Source organism: Emys orbicularis, chromosome 7 (genome assembly GCF_028017835.1).
Source record: "Emys orbicularis isolate rEmyOrb1 chromosome 7, rEmyOrb1.hap1, whole genome shotgun sequence".
NCBI lineage: Eukaryota > Metazoa > Chordata > Testudines > Emydidae > Emys > Emys orbicularis.
The window spans coordinates 72,023,645-72,045,904 of NC_088689.1; the positions used below are offsets into that span (position 1 = coordinate 72,023,645).

General features: G+C 44.9%; 1 protein-coding gene across 3 annotated transcripts; it reads left to right on the top strand.

Moving 5' to 3' along the window:
- The first annotated feature begins 543 nt into the window (after positions 1-543).
- Positions 544-21,355, top strand: LOC135881350 (cytochrome P450 2H1-like). 3 transcript variants are annotated; one of them, XM_065407980.1, is made up of 9 exons: positions 544-723; positions 2,018-2,180; positions 9,693-9,842; positions 13,331-13,503; positions 15,973-16,149; positions 16,505-16,646; positions 17,154-17,341; positions 19,471-19,612; positions 21,174-21,355. In XM_065407980.1, the coding sequence occupies exons 1-9, from the start codon at positions 544-546 to the stop codon at positions 21,353-21,355; spliced, it is 1,497 nt and encodes a 498-aa protein (XP_065264052.1). The 3 variants fall into 3 exon arrangements, with proteins under 3 accessions (XP_065264052.1, XP_065264054.1, XP_065264055.1); XM_065407982.1 differs by having other exon boundaries at positions 13,331-13,491; XM_065407983.1 differs by lacking the exon at positions 15,973-16,149 and having other exon boundaries at positions 13,331-13,491.
- The last annotated feature ends 905 nt before the right edge of the window (positions 21,356-22,260 follow it).

Below are 22,260 nucleotides of genomic sequence, written 5' to 3' on the forward strand. Positions count from 1 at the left end.
GTCACAACATTTTTTAAAGTTTAACAAGACTTTGTGAAATCTCCAAAAAGGTTCAGGATTCAGTTTAAATATTTATCAAACATTCAGCTTGGTGTTTTTCTTAAGTGTCTGCTGCTCACCGATCCATATGCTAAATCCTGGAGAGCAACATGAAAAGGAAACATTATATGTATAAAATGATCTAGCCAGCACCAAGTCTATGAGAAACATTTAACAATATGAGTGCAGAGAGAGGATGATTTCATGATAGTTTGGGCAGTTTTACAGCGATTCAGTTAAGGATTAATTGTCATGCTCTGTCAGTGAGTACATAATGGCAAATGGAGATGAGATATTAATAAAGGTTCAAAGGAGTTCATTCCTAGTTTGATAACTCCAATCACCTTTGTTAGTCCAGAGCTTATCTCGTTAACTCAGGGGAACTCAGAGCTCCTATTGGCTAATTGCTTGCACCCCCTTTTGCTGTGTACAGTATAAAAAGTGAAGAGTCTGAAGTACAAAGTAAACCCCTATTAGAACCCAGAATAATTGCTGCACTCTGCAATGGAACCTCTGGGAGCAACAACTGTTTTCCTGGTGATTTGTGTCTCTTCCCTTCTTTTCCTTTCGGCATGGAGAAAGATGTCTGGAAGTGGGAAGCTGCCTCCTGGCCCTGTTGCTTTTCCCATCATAGGGAACATGCTGCAGCTGAAAACAAAGAACTTCCCCCAACATGTAGAGGAGGTAAGGGTGTTTTCACGGTATCAGTTGCTGGGTTGTAGGCAGGCACTACGCAGAGCCTGGCAGCAATTCCATGTCACTCATCTCAAATTTCTGACTTCTTATTTCACAAAACAATCAATCTTGGAGACTAGATGTAAACTGTTCCGGATAATGTACTACTCATATTAGAGGGGATCTTATTCACAGCTAATCCAGAATGCCCCCTGCAGCTGCACTGCAATGGGTACAAGTGATCACAGGGTGGGGACAGCGCTCTAGTGGGTTATGTAAGGAAATGGCAGTGGTGAGCCTTGGGGTCTGTACCTACCTCTGCTACAGACTCCAGGTGTGCTCTTGGCCATGTCACTTAACCCCTTTGTTCCTTAATTTTTCCATCTGTAAAATTGCTCTAATGATATTTGCCTGCATCACAAAATGATTTTAAGGCAGAAATTGCAACTCAGCTTTGAAGAAATGATGTTGTAGTGCTGCATGTTCTGGCATTTTAGCCAGCTCTGCCAACACAACCTGGGATTGGAGAGACAGGTTTGATTCTTTCCTTCTGGCAAATCATCACAAATAATGAGGATTGTACAGGACAAATTCTGCCCCCAGTCACAGCTGTTCACCTTCATTCTCTTCTCATCATGCCCTGAGATACAGATGTGTTTGTCTGTTGATTTGCACAGGTGTAATCAATTGGAATATGGACAGTAATTCCTCTGGTGATGTAAAAGGGGAAACAGAATCTTGCTTTTCTCTGTCTTTGGCTCTGCAGGCCAACAGGAGTAAAATGAAGGGAAAAATCTCTCTTGTCATTATAAAATCAACTGACATGACTGAATAAATGCAGGCAGCATTTCTGTGGGGTTAGAAGTGTCATTTTTACAGGGTGCTCAAGATCACAATTGAAAGGCCCCATATTAATGCAGTCTACTCTTATAATGACATAATTGTATAACACAGACAGAATTATCCTGGGAGCACTCAGAGACACACATCTATAGGGAAATATGTTTAAAATGTTATAAGATAACAAAGGGAAGCCCGAAGAGTCAGGAAGTCCCAGATCCTCCAAGATATGTAGTTGCCTAACTCTCATAGAAATCCATGGAGTTAGGCTCCTAAATACCTTGGAGGATCTGGGCTGAAATGACCAAGTCTGCACGGTGATCAGTAGTAAAACTTGCCTAGTATTAGCTCAGTGGCATGAGAGCACTTTCATCAGTTTGTAATTTGATCTGCTCACATTCTTATTTGTCATTAAGTGGATCTAAGTTAAAACTTACTGGTCTTTTGTGTTAAACTTTTACAGCTCAGTGCAACGTATGGCCCAATTTTCACAATATACTTAGGTTCAGAACGGGTTGTGGTGCTGTATGGATATGAGATTGTGAAGGAAGCTCTGATCGGTCTCGGGGACGAGTTCAGTGGAAGAGGAAGTATGCCGATATTTGAAAAATCCGCCAAGGGAACAGGTACATTTCAAGTAACTTCAGCATATGGAGCTGATGTTCTTTGTATGGGGAGAACACAACTGAAAAGACAAAATGGAAACAGCTGGAGTTCACTTCATATAGTAGTAAAAATTGGATAAATAGTTTTGGTTTCAGGATGGAGCCCATTCCCTACTGTGCCACTGTTGACCCAAAATTTGACATTCATGTGTGTACCCCAGAACTTGATAGTACAGCAGTCAGCCATTTTGTATGTTCAGCCACTGTCAGCTGAAAACCAAATATATCATAGCTAGGAATAATCTCAGGCCTTTGTGAGACAAGGTCAGACAGCTGCATACTTGCAGTTTGTTAATCAGAATGGGAGGATGGGATAGAAAGTTATGGGGGAAAGTGAGTGAATAGCGACCTTGGTTTTAGGTGCCCCTGACATATTGTTGTTATGGCTAGAAATAGCAGAAATGTTTTGAGCTAACGTGTAGCTCAGGCCTGCACAACATACGGGCCGCATGTGGCCCGTGGGGGCTCACTGTGCGGCCCGCGGGGGGATTCTAAACCCCACGCACACATCTGTCTCACGTCCCAACCGCACATCGGTCGGGATGCCCTTTAACCGCTCGCTCACCATCACCGCCAAAGTCCCGAGACTGGCGTGGCGGCGCTTCCTGGGGCAGCTCCCGGTGGCGTGCCTGCCCGCCGACAGGAGCCAGCAATGCGGGCAGCTGAGTCCAGCCCAATCAGAGCTGCGGGGGCGGGGCTTTCAGGCGCCCCGACCCGACGCCGGCGCAAGGATATTTTTGCGCCCTCGCGCGCCACCGGCCCCCCTGCCCCAAGCGGGACACGGGCACGGAGCCCTCGCGTGCTGCCGGACCCCCCCCCCGCCCCAAGCGGGACACGGGAATGGAGCCCTCGTGCGCCGCCGCGCCTCCACCCTCCCCCCCCCCCCCGGCGACACGGAGCCTGCGCGTGCCGCCGAGCCCCCCAGGCCCCAAGCAGGACACGGAGCCCTCGCGTGCCACCACTGCCCCCTCCCCCCCAGCGGGACACGGGCACAGAGCCCTCGCCCCTCCCCCCCAGCAGGACACGGGGCTCAGCCACCGCCCCCGTCCTGAGCGCTTTTTGGCCCACCCCCCGGGACTCCTGCCCCATCCAACCCCCCGCGTTCCTTGACGCCCCCCCGGGACCCCTGCCCCATCCACCCCCTTCCCTGTCCCCTGACTGCCCCCCGCCGCCGCATCCAACCCCTCCTCTCATTCCTCATGGCCCCCCGGGACCCCTGCCCCATCCAACCACCCCTTCTCCCTGTCCCCTGACCACCCTTGGAACCCCTGCCCCTGACTGCCTCCCACTGCCCCATCCAACCCCTGCTCCTTCCTGAATGCCCCCCGGGACCCTTGCCCCCATTCAATCCCCCTGTTCCCTGCCCTCTGACCGCCCCGACCCCTATCCACCCCCCCCACCCCCCTGAACTCCCCTGCCCTCTATCCAACACCCCCTCCCTGCTCCCTTACCGCGCCTGGAGGTGGCTGGCGACGCTACAGCCGCGCCACTCGGCTGGAGCCGGGCCACGCCGCCACTGCGCAGTGCCTGGAGCACTGGGTCAGGCTGAGCTTGCAGCCCCCCCGCTTCCCGCGAATCAGCTGTTTGCGCTGGAAGCCTGGGAGGGCTGAGAAGCAAGCGGCGGCTTCGCGCTCAGGCCCAGGGAGGCGGAGCGGAGGTGAGCTGGGGTGGGGAGCGGTTCCCCTCCGCGCCCCTCCCCCCGGGTTACCTGCTGTGGCGCGGGCGGCTCCCCCCACCCCAGCTCACCTCCGCTCTGTCTCCGCCTCCCTGGGCTTGAGCGCAAAGCCGCCGCTTGCTTCTCTGCCCTCCCAGGCTTCCCGCGCGAACAGCTGATTCGCGGGAAGCGGGGGGGGGGGGGGATGGGGAGAAGCGGGGCAGAGTGTTCAGAGGCGGAGGTGGAGCGGAGGTGAGCTGGGGCCGCGGAGCGGGGCGGAGAGCTGGAGCACCCATGGGGTCGGCTCCTAAGGCGCCACTTTTGGATAATGTGCTCAGGAGGAGCAGCCGCTCCCTCTGCTCCCTCCCAGCTACGCTCCTGGTCACTTCAACTTACCGGTTGTTAAATTTAGAAGCCCTTTTAGAACCGGTTGTCCCACGCAGGACAACTGGTTCTAAAAGGGCTTTTAAATTTAACAACCGGTTCCCGCGAACCGGTGCGAACTGGCTCCAGCTCACCACTGGAGACTCCCCTTGGCGCTCTCACCCTAGGAGCCAGAGACCTCCCAGCAGGGCTGGTGAGTGCGGCCAGGGAAGGGGGAAGGGTGTGGTGGAGTGAGTGTCTGGGAGATGTGCGGGGGGGGTGCTGGGCTGTGAGGGTGTGGAGGGCGCTGGGCAGTGGGGGAGGTTTGTGTGTTTTGGGGTGCTAGGCAGTGGGGGCCTGTTGGGGGGTGCTGGGCAGTGGGGGAGATCTGTGTGTGTCAGGGCACTGGGGGTCTGTGTGCGGCATTGTTTAGTTGTGGCGGTGGGGCTGTGGGGAAGGGCACTGGGAGGGAGGGAGGAGAAATCTGTGTGTATTGGGAAACTAGCGACTGGGGGGTTGTGTGTGGGGTGCTGATGTGTATTAAGAGTTACCAGCTGGATTGAGGACTGATAGATCTGGACAGAGTTTATATTGAATGGGCAAATGAAAAAGATCGCAGGGAAAAACAGTAAGGTTAGTTTAGCCGTCTTTGACATTTCGACCAATAAGGAAATTAAAATGCATTTGTAATTACATATCTTATTCTTGGCTGATAATGATTTATTGATATTTTTTAGGAAAATTTTCAATTTAAAACACAAACTTTTGTTTTTCTTTTTTTACTTATGATGTCTCTATCTGAAAACCCATATAAATTGACACAAATTGCAAATTAATTTTTTTTAAATGTATAATCATTTTACTCACTTGGGCGCATTTGCCTCATGGCACACAAATTTGAATTCTGCTTCAAAAATTTGCACAGAAGAAATTTTTCTTTTACCTTAATTATACTATCTTAGGAGCCCGCTATAACATAGTACCAAGGTTCAATACAAAGTCATATAAAAGTTATACAAAAATGCATAATGCAGAGATTTATCTACAACTGCATTGATTGAATGCTGTGTGCAGTAATATAGTGACCCCTGGACCTACAGGCTTCCACACACCGTCAGTGCCTTGCTAGTGTGCCATGCGCCGTGAAATATCTCTTCTCTTTGTGTGTGACTGTGAGTGTTTCCCTTGTGTGTGAATTTATTCAACAAAATCTTGATTGCTGTATCTGAGTTATGTCCAGAAAAGAGGGGAATATTTGAGAATGTCAGTCTATCACGCATGACTGTACGGAGAAGAATAGCTGACATTTCTACCAATCTAAGTGATCAGTTAAAGCAGAGAGTCAGTGAATTCTGCTTTTACTCCCTAGCTATGGATGAAAGCACCGATTTAAAAGTCACCGCCCAACTTCTTATTTTTATTAGAGGTATTGATAAAAACTTTGAAATTACTGAAGAACTTGCTGGCATGTGCTCCATGACGGGTCGCACAACCGGAAAAGAAATCTCCAGTGAAGTGATAAAGTGCACGAATGATAAGTCGGGATTAGATTTCACAAACTTGGTGGCCATTTGTACTGATGGTGCTCCAGCTATGTGCCAAAAAAATGTTGGAGCAGTTACTCTTCTTGAAGAATTTATCGGGAGAGAAATTACCAAACATCACTGCATTATACATCAGCAGGTTTTGTGTAGCAAAGTCTTAAAATTTGAGCATGTAATGTCAGTGGTAGTTTCCATTGTAAACTACATCCATCCTAGAGGACTAAAACAGGACATTTCGAGCCTTTCTGAAGGGGTAGACACCGAATGCAATGACTTAATCTACCATACAGAAGTGAGGTGGTTGAGTCGAGGAAGAGTGCTCCAGCGTTTCGTTGCTTTGAAAGAGGAGGTAGCAAAATTCCTAGAAAATGGGCCAATAAAATTCCCAGAGCTTGAAAATGAGTCCTGGAATCAAGATCTCTTTTTCTTTTGTGATATTACAGCATACCTGAATGATCTCAACATTCAACTTCAGGGAAAAAATCAACTTATATTTCAAATGTGCGCAGCAGTGAAAGCTTTCAAAATGAAATTGAAACTTTTCAGAAGTCAGCTGTCAAAAGGTGAAATGTGTCACTTTCCCACTTGTGCACAGCGTATCCCTCAGCACAAACACGCCGAGTTAGGAGAAAAATACGCAAAGCACATCATTCTTTTGATTGAAGAATTTGACAGAAGACTTACTTTGTCTAAAGAAGAAGACATCCAGTTGAAGCTGATTGAAGATCCCTTTTCTGTGGATCCAGAGGAAGTGCCACTAGATTTGCAGTTGGAGGTTATTGAACTTCAGTGTTCGGCAGTTTACCGAAATAAGCACAGAGAATGCAGCTTGCGGGACTTCTACAAAAGTCTGGACAATGAAGTTGCACTGAAAACGTTCAGCATTTTTGGACGCACTTACATATGTGAACAAACATTTTCCATCATGAACATGAATAAAAACAAGCAACGTTCTTCTCTGACTGACGACCATTTGGAAGACATTATGAAAATATCCACTTCAAATATGACCCCCGAATACGACAAGCTTGTTGCCGAAAAGAGATGTAATATTTCTCATTAAATTTGCAAGGTAATTATGAAAAGTACAAATGTTTTCTTTCAACGGAACAGATATTTTTCATTTTTCCATGATTAATAAAAAAAATTAAAATAATTTAAAAAATTGTTTGATTTAATTGAAAAATTCTTAATAAAGTATCACACCCCCTCCCCCCAAACCTTAGCTGTTTCGGCGGGGCGGTGCTGGGGAAGGAGGGTTTGTTTCTGCGGGGCCGGGCGGCGCTGGGGGGGGGGGCGTGTTTCCACGGGGCCGGGGGGTTTCGGCCCTCAGCTGTTTTCTTTGGAGTAATATGGCCCTCGCCGCTTTATGAGTTGTGCAGGCCTGGTGTAGCTTGTTGAAATTAGGAGAATTGAGGGCCCAGTAGAAATTATTATGCTGACCCACTAGGAGTTACTATAGCTTATGTTCTTTGTTATAGTTAGCAGTTTCAGGGAGCTTTTCTTTGGGAAAGGAGCTGACATCTAAACTCCCTATCAGCTGGTCAGAATGAGGGCCCCTGGAAGTCTGGCTGGTGATTACTCAAAACCATCTCAGATTGTGGGTAACTATGTCTGGGATGTTCCAAACCTATTGCTTATGTCTGTGTGTGCTTAATAGCTCATAAATCGGAGATTTAGATGAGAGCATGCTTATATCAATCATTTATCCAATTTATCTAATTGATTCATTCTTGATGCTGCCTGGAGTGAAACAGTTAAGTTACCACATTTTTGGGTTCTGAAAACCCTGGGTAACACCACTGGTTCACTGACATGAATGGTTCCATGGGGAGGCTCCAGGCACCACCGCAGCAAGCGCGTGCCTGGGGCGGCCTGGCGGCGTGCCTGCGGGAGGTCCGCTGGTCCTGCGGTTTCGGTGGCAATTTGGTGGTGGGTGTGCCGAAGCCGCAGGATCAGCAGATCACCTGCAGAAACGCCACCGAATCCGCATGACCACAGACCGTCCACAGGCATGCCGCCGAAGGCCGCCTGACTGCTGTGCTTGGGGCGGCAAAAAACACAGAGCTGCCCCTGATGGTTCCGAGCATGTCACTACAGGTTTATGACAGGTAACTGCCAGGCCAATCTACCTTACAAGGCCCAGAATACAGCCAGGAAAGCAGGGCTGGAGAGGCAAAGAGGATCACACCAAACAATGAATTCCTATCGTCTTCCTCCCCTGTCCTCACTGACTAGGTATATCCCATGAACGGAGAAGGATTTTTTAAATCTTTTCATAATAAAAAGTGAGGGAGGGAGTAATAAATATGGAAACACCAAGAAGTCCTTTTCAGGAAGTCTTTTATCTTATTTCTGCATTAAGTGAAGTGTAGTTACATTAGAATCAAAGTGACTGTGTAAACAACCTTCAGTGTAGTTACCTGATTACACAGAAAAAAACTACTTGAAAGGAACTTTATTGAGGTTGTAAAGTCAAGCACTCAGAAGCTAGGAAATGCTAGAATTAAGATTCCCTATGCAACTGCATAGAGATCTGAGTTAATGGAGTAACTGATAGCAGCAGTAGCTTGTCATCTCATATGTGGACAGGCACCAGGATCTGTGAGGCAATGGTGCATGCTTAGTGAAGACAGAACCTTTGGAGATTTTAGCTGCTAAATTCTAAGAAGTCTCTATTGAGCATGTGTGAAATGTGATTTTTTTCAAAGGCTTGTGTAGCGGGGTGGTCACCCTCTCCTGCCCTGAAGGGCTTAAAACAGCCCTGGGAGAGGGCTGTGGCAGGGCAAAGCAGCAAGCCTCGGCTGATTGGGGGAAACAGCCACAGCTGGGGCCACGCCCCAATCAGGCCACAGCTGGCCCTATAAAAGGATTGCAAGCCAGGAGCTCAGGCAGTTCCTCTCTAGTGGTGGAGAGGGGAGGACCTGGCTGCCTGGGAACTGAAATGTGCCAGAGTAGAGTAGAATAGAGTAGTGCTGGGGAATAGGGCAAGGGAGCTGGGGAGCTCCCACCTGGAAAACCCCCAGGCTGCAGGCCTTGTCTAAGGCCAAATAGGTACTGGGGTTGTAGGGGTGCAGCCCGGGGGTAGACGGAGGCAGCAGGTTCAAACCCCCCTGATGGGTGGTATAGACTGCAGTCCGCCCCAGTGAGCAGGGGCTAGATGGTGACTGGCACTAGGCACTGAGGCAAGGTGGGGATAGAGGGTGGGAATTCCCCTGGGAGGGGAGCCCAGAGAGTGGGGGTACTGCCAGGAGGTAGCACCCAAGCTAAAGGGGCACCAGGGTCCGGGAGGGACATGGGGGCCAGCGACAAGCGGGACATTGGCCTGCAGAGGGCGCTCCAAAGGCTGGACAAGCTAATTCCCTGGAGGCGCCGCAGTGGTGACTTTTGCTTCGCTACAGCTTGTAACTTGGGCACATTGTGGGAAACCACTGAAAATGAAGTGGCCTATAATGGTCAATTAACACCTCTGCAGGAGTGGGTAAGTAGTCACCAGTCTGTCTTACAAATATTGTAATGGGCCATAAAAACAGTGTCTCTTTAAGTGTGAAACTCTTTTGCAGTCTGTCCCACCTTGTTTTTAGCTTGAACGCGCTAATTAACTGCTGCAGACCTGAGGAAGAGCTCGGTGAAGCTCAAAAGTTTGTCCCTTCCACCAACATAACTTGATCCAATAAAAGATATTATCTCATCTACCTTGTCTCTGCCATAACCAGAGTCCAACTTGGCGACAGCAATGCTGCGAACAGTAATTGCAATGTAGTGGTATTATCATCTCCCTAGTAGAAAACAGGCACAATATCAGTGATGTTGAAGCTGAACCTTTGAGTCACCAATATTTGGGTATTTGTCAAATAGGCAAACTGAGTCTGGCTCTCCCTCCTTTCATTCCTGTTCTCGTCCTGTTTTCAGGTATTGTTTTCAGCAACGGGGAGCGGTGGAAGCAGCTCCGCCGATTTGCCCTCACTAATCTGAGAAATTTTGGGATGGGGAAGAAAAGCATTGAGGAGCGTATCCAGGAGGAAACCCGTTTTCTGGTGGAAAGACTCAGAAACACACATGGTGGGGATTGTTTCATGTCCGTTGGAAACTGAGGAGTCAAAGACTCTTGTCTTTCTGTTTTTCATTATATTAATTGTTTGGTTCAAACGTCTTATTACTCAAGCCATTAACTGCACATATAACAACCTGTGTTAATATAATGGGAAAGGATGTGTGAAAAGTTCCAGAGATGACCATTTCTCTCTTTCTTTCTCACATTTTCTCCCCTCTGATCTGTGATCAATGAACAAATGGAAAATGTTTGTCTAGAGTGTGTAGATGCAAACACTGAGCCATATTAGAGTGGGTTAGTTCCAGTGTGCTGGGTTAAAAAGACACCTATGTCTACAGTTTGCTTCTTCTCATTTCCCCCCCCCCCTCTGCTAGATGTCTGATACATGTTTGGCACCTACATTCTATAGTGATGGGCTCCATAGGAATGTTTGAAATCACGGTGTAAATGTACAGTGCTTCATAAATGACATTCATTCTCTCTTATCTTATTCCTCTTCATTCCTTGTGGAACATAGGGCCTTCCATCTTTGCCAGTCTCCTACTGCAGTCTTAGTTACTTCCAATGTCAATTTGATAACTAACAATTCTGCTTCTATTGTGCATTTTCATGTTACTCATGGTCTACCTTATTGCCTCTTGCCATGGGGGTTCCAGTCCAACGCCTGTCTTATTATATTATTCAAGTCTTTTGTCCATGTATGTTCTAGCCATCTGCATTTTCGTTCTAGAATTTCCTGTCCCATCAGTTTTTGTTTAATCTTCCTCCAGAGTTCTTCCTCTTTTTTTTTTCTTCTTCTTCTTTTCTATCTGTCTGATACTGAGGATTTGTCTAAGGCAACTGTTAATAAGAACTTGGAGTATAGATATAAGGTCTCTCAATATGTCTCCAAGTTTCAGCATGATATAGTGAGACTGACTTTACAATTGTGCTAAATATTTGAAGTTTCTAATTGGGAGGGTAAGATTTCTATTTCTCCACATCGGCTTTAGAGTTACAAGGGCATGTTAGGCTTTTGCTATTCTGGCTTTAATGTCTTTGTCCGTTCCACCTGTTGTATTTGAGATTCTACTGAGATGTGTGAAATATCAGAGCTCTTCTGTGTCAGTACCAGTGATACTCCTAAATTATTATTTATATTCCATAAGAACATAAGAATGGCCATACTGGGTCAGAGTAAAGGTCCATGTAACCCAGTATCCTGTCTTCCGACAGTGGCCAATGTCAGCTGCCCCAGAGGGAATGAATGGAACAGGTAATCAACAAGTGATCCCATCCCCTGTCGCCCATTCCCAGCTTCTGGCAAACAGAGGCTAGGGACTCCATCCCTGCCCATCCTGGCTAATAGCTATTGATAAATATATTCTCCATGAATTTATCTGGTTCTTTTTTTTAACCCTGTTATAGTCTTGGCCTTCACAACATCCTCTGGCAAGGAGTTCCCCAGGTTGACTGTGCATTGTGACCTTGTCAAAGGCTTTCTGAAAATCTAAATACACTATATCCACTGGATCCCCCTTGTCCACATGCTTGTTGACTCCCTCAAAGAATTCTCGTAGATTAGTAAGGTATGATTTCCCTTTACAAAAACCATGTTGACTATTCCCCAACAAATTATGTTCATCTATATGTCTGACAATTTTGTTCTTTACAATAGTTTCAACCAGTTTGCCCGGTACTGAAGTCAGGCTTACCGGCCTGTAATTGCCGGGGTCTCCTCTGGTGCCCTTTTTAAAAATTGGTATCACATTAGCTATCTTCTAGTAATTTGGTACAGAAGCTGATTTAAATGATAGGTTACAGACGACAGTTAGTAGTCCTGCAATTTCACATTTGAGTTCCTTCAGAATTCTTGGGTGAATACCATCTGCTCCTGGTAACTTATTACTGTTTAGTTTATCAATGTGTTCCAAAACCTCCTCTAATGACACCTCAATCTGGGACAGTTCCTCAGAATTGTCACCTAAAAAGAAGGGCTCAGATTTGCGGATCTCCCTCACATCCTCAACAGTGAAGACCAATGCAAAGAATTCATTTAGTTTCTCTGCAATGGCCTTATCGTCCTTTAGTGCTCCCTTATCTCAATCATCCAGTGGCCCCACTGGTTGTTTAGCAGGCTTCCTGCTTCTGATGTACTTACAAATTTTTTTCTATTACTTTTTGAATCTTTGGCTAGCTGTTCTTCAAATTCTGTTTTGGCCTTCCTAATTACATTTTTACACTTCAGTAACGTCTAGCGGTCCCAGCTGATATAGGGGCTCCTTTGCGTATGGACTGTTGGAACAAATGGTTTGAGACAGTCCCTGCCTCAAGCAGTGTACATCATAAATAGACATGAATGAAAACAGTGGAAGAAATGAATGATTTCCCCTGCTATTTTAGAGATGGGGAACTGAGATCCAGGCCAGTGCCTTAGCCACAAGATCACCCTGCCTCTTGCCACATTAAGGGCCAAACTGAAGTTGGCTCTGCCCATCTGGGAGAATTGTGAGTGGGAGAGGAGACTGCCCTGAGACCCTTCCCCACCCATGGTACAGACAGAAGAGAGCTGCTTTACTGCTGGTCCTGCTGCTTGTGTACTCTGAGCCAAGGGGCAGCTATTGCTGTTGGGAATGAGTCAAAGAGAATCGACGGCTGAGAGACATGAGCAAGGGTCTGGTGCATGAAGAAAATGCTGCTTCTGGATGTTCCCCATGAGCACTGTGGACTCAGGTCAGAGGGGTGAACTCTTGCCAATAATTTTGAAGAATGTTGTGCTGGTCTCTCTGACGCTGCAGCCTCAGGTTAGCTCTCAGTTACCAGCCCCGTGTGTTCCTTGTGCTTATGAGGAAGGAAGAACCTGAAATGGAAGCTAAGATGTCACTCATGAGCCAGTGGGAAATTCAGCCTCTCCAGCTGCGTTAGCTGAGCGGTGGGGCCTGCTTAGCGCACTCTGAAGGCAGAAAGCAGACCCATCCCCCGTGCTGTTGTGCTGGGAGCCTTTATTTCTTCCCTAGCACAACAACAGTGTATTTACGCTGCACGGCCGGGGCTGGCAGTGCCAAGGGGAGATCGTTGCGCTCTGGGAGTTAATGATGATGCTACAACAACACACGCATGGCTCAGGCAAAGCCCTCTGAGCAGGATCCTGTTGTGAAAGGGTTGGGATCCTTTCTGTAAAATGGGCCCCAAGTCAGACAGGCAGGTGTCACTCAGAGAGGCACTGATGGCCCCTGGTCAGACCAGAGTGTGCCAGGCATAGAGCAGCAGAGCAGACAGAGTGAAAACTGATTGCCAAGAAGAAAAGTGGCAACTGTTTAATTTAGCGTGTGAGAGGTAAGAGTGGGGGTTGGGGCAGCCCTAACTCACTCTCCCCAGAGAATATTGCTGTCAGCCCCACCTTGAGTCTTGCCCTGTGGTTGGAGATCCATAACGCGCCCATGCTGCCCATGACTCTGATGCTGAGGGTGAAGACACTGAATTAAAACTGAATCTTTTTAGTTTTGTTTTGCTCCAGGGCGGCCCTTTGACCCCACCCTCTTCCTCAACCATTCTGTCTCCAATGTCATCTGCTCCATTGTCTTTGGGGACCGGTTTGACTATGAAGATAAGAAGTTTGTGATTTTAATAAATCTCATAGAGGAAAATGGCAAGCTCCAGTGCTCCCCCTGGACAGCGGTATGTTCAGGGGTTTATTCTATTCTTCTCCTTTGTACTGGGGGAGGGGACAGAGATTTTTCTTTAACTATTAATTTTCCTTAAACAACATAAGAACATAAGAAAGGCCCTACTGGGTCAGATCAAAGGTCCATCTAGTCCAGTATCCTGTCTTCCAACAGTGGCCAGTGCCAGGTGACCCAGAGGGAATGAACAGAACAGGTATTCACCAAGTGATCCATCCCCTGTCGCCCATTCCCAGCTACTGGCAAACATCCTTGCCCATCCTGGCTAATAGCCATTGATGGACCTATTCTCCATGAATTTATCTATTTATTTTTTTAACCCTGTCTTGGCCTTCACAACATTCTCTGGCAAGGAGTTCCACAAGTTGACTATGCATTGTGTGAAGAAATACTTCCTTTTATTTGTTTTAAATCTGCTGCCTATTAATTTTATTTGGTGACCCCTAGTTCTTGTGTTATAAGAAGTGGTAAACAACACTTCCTTATCTATTTTCTCTAGACCAGTCATGATTTTATAGAGCTCAATCATATCTCCTCTTAGCCATCTCTTTCCAAGCTGAAAAGTCCCAGTCTTCTTAATCTCTCCTCATACGGAAGCCGTTCTATATCCCTAATCATTTTTGTGGCCCCTTTTCTGAACCTTTTGCAATTCCAATATATCTTTTTTTGAGATGGGGCGACCACATTTGCACATAGTATTCAAGATGTAGGCATACCATGGATTTATATAGAGGCAACATGATATTTTCTGTCCTATTATCTATCCCTTTCTTAATTATTCCCAGCATTCTGTTCGCTTTTTTGACTGCTGCTGCACATTGACTGGATGTTTTCAGAGAACTATCCGCAATGACTCCAAGATCTCTTTCTTTAGTGGTAACAGCTAATTTAGACCCCTTCATTTTATATGTATAGTTGGGATTATGCTTTCCAATGTGCATTACTTTGCATTTATCAACATTAAATTTCATCTGCCATTTTGTTGCCTAGAGATCCTTTTGTAACAAGTGTTTCAGATTCCATAATGATCTCCTTCTCCTCATTAGACTACTGCTAAACTGATCCTCAAACTTGTTTCTAAATATTGTTTAAATTCCCACACAAAACACATCATTAGCTCAGAATTAAGTTTGCTTAAGGATATTCACTATCAACATTATTGGTAAAAATCAAGAAAGTTGCCAGCTAAAATATTAACATCCACACCAAGCACATGTCACATGCCTTATCACATAAGCAAACATGATAGTGAATGTGAAGATTTCTCACCTCCAAAGCAAACTTCCTTTCACTTCCAGCTCACACTCAGCCACCACACCCTTTCCTGAAAACTTCACGAAATGTGCAACGAAAGGCCTAACTCTCTGCTGACATAATTCAGTCAAAAGTAATGGAGTTAAACTACAAGAGAGAATTTGACCCTTTAACTGCCACCTCAAGAAGTCTGAGGTATATTTTCCTTTTAAAGTCTATAATGGCTTATTGCGACCTAAGGAAATCTGTGGTCAGAGCTAAGGTTGGGCACTTGAGGGTTTTTTTCCAAGAAAAGTATATGTGTTATGGTGGAAAAAATGGAGCGTGTCTTAGCTAATATAACTGAATGTCACTGCAGTTTTTGAGAGGAATTTATATATTGTGACAAAGTTCCTCCTCTATCTTGGTGGGTCCTGCGCTTATTGGCAGATTTTCTTGCATCAGAGATTCACCATGTGGGTTGGGGAACAGCCCAGAGACCTTCCCCTCTGGAAGAACCCACAGTCCAGGTCAATTGGGAGGTTTGGGGGGAACCTGGGCCCGCCCTCTACTCCGAGTTCCAGCCCAGGGCCCTGTGGACTGCAGCTGTCTATAGTGCCTCCTGTAACAGCTGCATCACAGCTACAACTCCCTGGGCTACTTCCCCATGGCCTCCTCCAAACACCTTCCTTATTCTCACCACAGGACCTTCCTCCTGGTGTCTGATAACGCTTGTGCTCCTTAGTCCTCCAGCAGCACACCCTCTCACTCTCAGCTCCTTGCGCCTCTTGCTCCCAACTCCTCACACTCACACCACAAACTGAAGTGAGCTCCTTTTTAAAACCCAGGTGCCCTGATTAGCCTGCCTTAATTGATTCTAGAAGCTTCTTCTTAATTGGCTCCAGGTGTCCTAATTAGCCTGCCTGCCTTAACTGGTTCTAGCAGGTTCCTGATTACTCTAGTGCAGCCCCTGCTCTGGTCACTCAGGGAACAGAAAACTACTCATCCAGTGACCAGTATATTTGCCCTTTACCAGACTCCTGTACCCCACTGGTCTGGGTCTGTCACAATATGTTGAGTAGTCTGATTTAGGAGAGCTTGCAATGTTCTGTTGAATCCATTTTGATAGGAAGGTGCCAAAGAAATATTGTATTGTTCTGCTGTAGTGAGACATTTGAGTGAACACTATGGTTATCTGTTGTGTCCAGATAATCCAACTGTGTTTTTCTTTCAACCTTTAAAGCTATACAATTTTTTCCCGACTCTCATGGATTACGTGCCCGGGCCTCACCAGGGGATATTTAAAAATTCTCTGGAGTTCAGAAAATTTGTTCTGGAGAGAGTGAAGATGCACAAAGAGTCTCTGGATGCCAATTGTCCTCGAGACTTCATCGATGCTTTCCTCATGAAAATGGAAGAGGTATGTGAAGGAAGCAGCCCCCCTTTCCTGTAGAATGGGTTATATATATCATCGGGATTAATTTCTTAAATAATAACATAGGACATGGCCCAAAAAGGAGAAATGTTCTCTGCCCAAGGAAAGTGCATTATAATGGTCAAACTGTGCTCTCCTCCTTCATGTAAAGAAAAAAATCACCTTATTGCACAGAAAAGGCCCAATGCACCGCAGTAATACAGCTGTAATGTCAGGTGCTATGGGCCATTTGTGTGGGATTTTTATAATGATGACAGGTAGGTCACTCTTTTGGCCTATAAGAATATATCCTATAGTTTTAAAGTCAAGAATCAAAGATCTTCACCAAATCTTTTTTCAGGAGCAAAAGAATGTCCAGTCAGAATTTAATGTGGAAAGTTTGGTACATAGCACGATAGAATTATTTGTCGCGGGAACAGGGTCAACCAGCACCACCCTGAAATATGGACTCCTTATTCTTCTGAAGTACCCAGAAATAGAAGGTAACAGTCTCCCCCCCCCACAAACAAACACAAAGACACACACAAAATGTTAGGTCCTGGGGGGACATGAGGAATACATGGACCAGTAAATGGATACAGAGCATCTCCCCTTCAGTCACCAGAATTCATCTGGTCTGGCCTGGCCTGGCAGTGACCTATGTTATTGTAACATGGTGGTGGTTCATTAGTTTATGTGAAGTGAGTTGAAGATGTGTTGAGGGGGTTTCCTATTCCAGTTCCCTGCAGGCAGGCGTTCTCATCCAAAAAGCACCATTACAATGGGCATTACTTGTCCCCGTATTGACTGTCTGAGCAAAGGGTCCAAAGGCTAAATAGGCCGTTGTGATTGAATTCCTCTCTCAATCCAGATCAATGAAGTTTTTGTAACACCAAATTGATCAGGTTTGTTATAACCCCAAATTGCAGACAGTGTGACACAATCGTGGGCAAACTTATGGGAATCCTCTTCTTTACCATTATAATTAAGCCTCATTAATCTGATGACAGAGAAAGTTCACGAAGAGATTGACCGTGTGATTGGCCAAAGTCGAAGCCCCTGCATGGCGGATCGAAGCCAGATGCCCTACACAGATGCTGTGATACATGAAATCCAGAGATTCATCGCTTTTGTCCCATTAGGTGTCCCACGTGCTGTAACTCGAGATGTTCATCTCAAACAATATGTTATTCCCAAGGTCAGTTCTCAATGTGTCTGTGAAGGGTTGAGTTCTTTTACCTTTTTCTCTTTTTAATTTTGAATTATTCACAATAGAAATGCTTCAACTAGATTTTGTGTGCTGGGTTTTGTTGTTGTTGTTGTTGTTGCTGATTTACCAATAATATACCAATTATCCCCCAAGCTTCTGCATGAAGCAGAACAGCAGTTTGCAATCTGCAGGCTGGACTTTCCTTCCAGAAAGGGTTTCAGATCCTTGCTGTGGCATTTCGATGTGGAATTGAAAATGCATTTAGCAATGGTACTCAGCTAAGGTTTTGATATCAAACTAGTATGCAGAAACATTCTCTTCTTTTGAGGCTGAAGGGACTTTGTTTCTGGGGAAATTTCTTTGCGCAGTTAGTTCACAAACAGAACAACATATCAAATGGAAATGAACAATGAAAGTATTGGAGCCCTCCCAACCTTTGCTCATTTCTTGGACTGAATGCAAGCCAATCAGTACAAATATGAAACAAAACAAAAACTACACTTCAAGGTTAAGGTATTTTTAATAGTGAGCCAAGCTTACACAGTTAATTCTTGGTTTTTGTTTACTAAATAATGAAAAATAGACTTAGATTTATATTAAATAGACTAATAGATTCTAAGGAGCATTGTGATTGTTTAGTTTGACATCCTATATATCACGGGCCATGGAACTTGTCCAAGAGCAGATCTTTTAGAAAAACATTCAATCTTGATTTTAAGAAATTGTCAGTGATGGAGAATCCACCACGTCCCTTGATAAATTGTTCCGATGGGTAATTACTCTAACCGTTAAAAACTTCCACCTTATTTCTAGTCTGAAATTGTCTAGCTTCAGCTTCCAGCGACAAGATCATATTACACCTCTCTCTGATAGATTGAGGAGCCCATTATTAAATATTTGTTCACCATGCACATATAGATACTTACGGACTGTTATCAAGTCAGCCCTTGACCTTCTCTTCATTAAACTAAATAGATTAAGCTCCTTGAGCGTATCACCTTAAGACATGTTTTCTAATCCTTTAATCATTTGAGTTGTGGGCACCAGAACTGGAAACAGTATTCCGGCAGCGGTCTCACCAGTGCCATATGCAAAAGTAAAATAACCTCGCTACTCCTACTCAAGATTCCCCTGTTTCTGCATCCAGGCACAGTTGCCAACTTTAATGCAGTAAATAAGCACCCGGCTTTCACAATGAGCCCAAAATCAAGCTAATCTCATTTCAAAACAAGCCAATCCCTAAGAACCCCAACACTCTATGTGACTAGATCCTCCCCTCCCCCCCCCCAGCGTGCAGTCTGGGACTGTGGTGGGCCCGCTGAGCACCCCGACTCTCTCCCCTACTTGCCCCCCCCCTTGCCCTTGCTTGCTGAGAGCCGATCCCCCCCCCCCAAAAATCAACAAACTAGAGCAAGCTACTAGCCAACAAGCAACTCGCAAGCCAATTAAGCCAAAAACAAATCCAATTTCTGCTGTTTTTTCCGCAGGTTTGACATGTCTGCCCAGGATAGCACTAGCTTATTTGGCCACAGCGTTACACTAGGAGCTTATGTTCAGCTAATTATTCACCACAACCCCCAAATCTTTTGAAGAGTCATTACTCTACTAGGATAGAGGCCCCATCCTGTAAGTCTGGCCTACCGTCTTTGTTCCCAGATTTGTACGTTTACATTTAGCTGTATTAAAATGCATATTGTTTGCTGGCGCCCATTTTACCAAGCAGTATCTGAATCAGTGATCTGTCCTCTTCAGTATTTGCCACTTCCCCAAGATTTGTGTCATCTGCAAACTTTATCATGATGATTTTGTTTTTTCTTCCACATCATTGTTAAATGTTAAATAGCACAGGGCCAAGAACCAGTTCCTGCAAGACCCCACTGAAAACAGACCCGCTCAATGACAATTTCCTATTTTCAATTAAATTTTGAGATCTTTCAGTTAGTCAGTTTTTAATCCATTTTATATGTGCCATATTAATTTTATATTGTTCAGGGTATGCAAGGAAATGAAGAAAAACAAAGATGGGTCCCACAGTCCAACTCAAGTGAATTTTGGAAGCTTCTCTCTTCTGGATAGTATCCACTTTAATTCTTTTTTTTCTGCATTTGCTAATTCAGGGCACCACGATATTCCCTGTACTGAAGTCAGTTCTATATGACAGCAGGGAATTCCCAAACCCAGATCAATTTAACCCGGGACATTTCTTGGACGAAAATGGTGCCTTTAAGAAGAGTGACTACTTCGTGCCTTTTTCTGCAGGTAAAAGAAGTTGTTTTTATTTCAGATCCCAGACTGTCTTCTGGCTTTGCCTTGAACTTCCTAGGGGCTCTCAGACTGTTTAGTGCATAGTGTTTTCAGGTGGACCATGAAGCAGAGTCTCTCACGCTAGCAAAGCATCTATCAGTCTTTAAAGAATGTCACTTCCTGCTCGTTGTCTGAAGTGAATTTTTTGACTAACTACACACTCCCTTCTCTTCACTCTGCCTGGCAACGTCGTGTCTTGCTTTGCATGGTATCTGTCCGTATAAATTAATCCATGATATAATGGGCAGACAACACTAAAACTGAAAGGAGTACCAAATGTAAAGTAAGACAAAGCCAACTGCATAGTCATCTGGAGAGAGATCATAGAAATGCAAAGTTGGAAGGGACCTTGAAAGTTCATCAAGTCCAGCCCCTTGCACTGATGCAGGCCCACCTAAATCTACACCATCCTTGAGAGGTGTTTGTCCAGACTGTTCTTAAAACCCTCCATTGATGGGGATTTTACAACCTCCCTTGGAAGCCTGTTCCACAGTTTGACTATCCATATCATTAAAAAAGGTTTCCTAGTACCTAACCTAAATCTCCCTGGCTTCAGATTAAGTCCATTACTTCTTGTCCTACCTTCAGTGGACAAGGAGAACAATTGATTCCTGTCCTCTTTATAACAGCCCTTCACATATTTGAAGACTATTATCCGCTCCCCCCCTCAATCTTCTTTCTCAAGACTAAACATGCCCAGTTTGGTTAACATTTTCTCAGCGGTCAGGTTTTCTAAACCTTTGATCATTTTTGTTGCTGTCCTCAGAACTCTTTCCAATTTATCCACATCTTTCCTAAAGCATGGTGCCTAGAATGGGACAGGGTACTCCAGCTGAGACCTCAACAGCGCTGAGCAGAGTGGGATAATTACCTCCGTGTCTTATATACGACACTACTATAAATACACCCCAGAATGCTGTTGGCCTTTTTGGCAACTGCATCCCATTGTTGACTTATATTCAATTTGTGATCCACTATAACCCTTCCGCCCCCCCGGATCCTTTTCAGCAGTACTACTGCTTAGTCAGCTATTCCCCATTCTATAGTTGTGAATTATAATTGTCCATATATTATAAGCATATTCTCCAGTCCATTATCCAAGTCATTAATGAAAATATTGACTAGTACTGGACACGGGAAGGACCCTTGTTGGACTCCACTAGATACACCCTTTCAGTTCAAAAGTAAACTATTGATAGCTACTCTATGAGCAAGTTTTTTCAAACAGTTGTGCACCCAGCTTATAGTAATTTCATCTAAACCACATTTCCTTTTAAAATGGCAGTATAAGGAACTCAAACCTTCAAATGATCATCTGTGAGTAGCTTCTGAAACCCTTGTATACTTTCATACCTTCCTGAACTCTGGGAGACTGCCATTATGTTCCATGCACTTACCCTCAATTACTCTGTGCATCTAACTTTAATCCTGAGATTTTTGCTTCCATAATAAGTATTTAAAATATGCTGCAAAGAAAGATCTCCAGCATCAACTCAAAATTCCTTTTTCATTGCAGGGAAGCGGATTTGCGTGGGAGAGGGTCTGGCTCGGATGGAGCTATTTTTGGTACTGACAATGATTTTGCAGAACTTTACCTTGAAACCTGTCGTTGACCCCAAAGACATTGATATAACTCCAGAGTCGAGTTTTGTGTCAAATGCACCAAAATCATACCAGCTCTGTGTTCTTCCTCGATAAAGACAATGAAAAGTCACCTCAATACTTTAGACCTGTGCATTAGTTTGATTGTTTTTGGACTCATTAACACAGTGACAGAAATGAACTCATTGTCTTCAAAGAGAAAGATCAACTACTAGTTTTTTATGTAACTACACAATTTTGTTAAATTGAAGTATCAAAAATTAACCATACAATTGACTCAAAAGGCATGTAGAATAACTGTGTACTGTTCTCAGACAGGCTCAGGTGTGAACAGAAGCTGGGTATCTTTTCAGTTCATTTGTGGTGTAGCTGACAATTATAGAAACTTCTTTAGGCAGATGTAAGGCTTCTTTATTGACAAGGAGTTAGTAACTGTGTCCAGCCCTTGAGCTCTGACCAGCCAATGAGAATAAATTGGGATGATGTAATGCTTTTGGCTCAATATCCTACTTTGATAGGCAGAGTTTCTGTGGCGTTGGACTGAACTAGAGTTCTCCCTCCCCTGCTCATTCATGCAATTTAAAATAAATGTACTGTTAATAAAGTTGCTCTTCATTAATTTTCCAACTCACCTCAACACTTCTATATATTTACATATTTATGTAGTTTTGTGATACATATTCCAGGCCTGGGGTCAAGCCAGGAGGTGCAGATTTCTTCACCAAATAGTCATTGAGCCAACAAGGCATGATGCCATTTTAGATTTGTTATTGGGCGGGAGGTGGTAGTGAGGACCTCATGGAACAACTGGTTGTAGGGGACAACCTTGGTTCAAGTGATCATGAGTTAATTCAGTTTAAACTAAATGGGCAGAAAAACAAAAATAAATCTTTGCAACTAAGGCCCTTGATTTCAAAAGAGCTATATTTAAAAGCGTAAGAGAATTAGTTAGGGAGGTGGATTGTACTGAAGAACTCAAGGATTTGAATGAGAAGGCTTGG

Bases quoted from the DNA above. Each gene is read 5' to 3' on its own strand.
- LOC135881350 (XM_065407980.1), top strand. From the start codon at position 544: ATGGAACCTCTGGGAGCAACAACTGTTTTCCTGGTGATTTGTGTCTCT. The intron at 9,843-13,330 runs GTGGGGATTGTT...GTTTTGCTCCAG, and splicing joins AAGACTCAGAAACACACATG to GGCGGCCCTTTGACCCCACC. The intron at 16,150-16,504 runs GTATGTGAAGGA...ATCTTTTTTCAG, and splicing joins TCCTCATGAAAATGGAAGAG to GAGCAAAAGAATGTCCAGTC.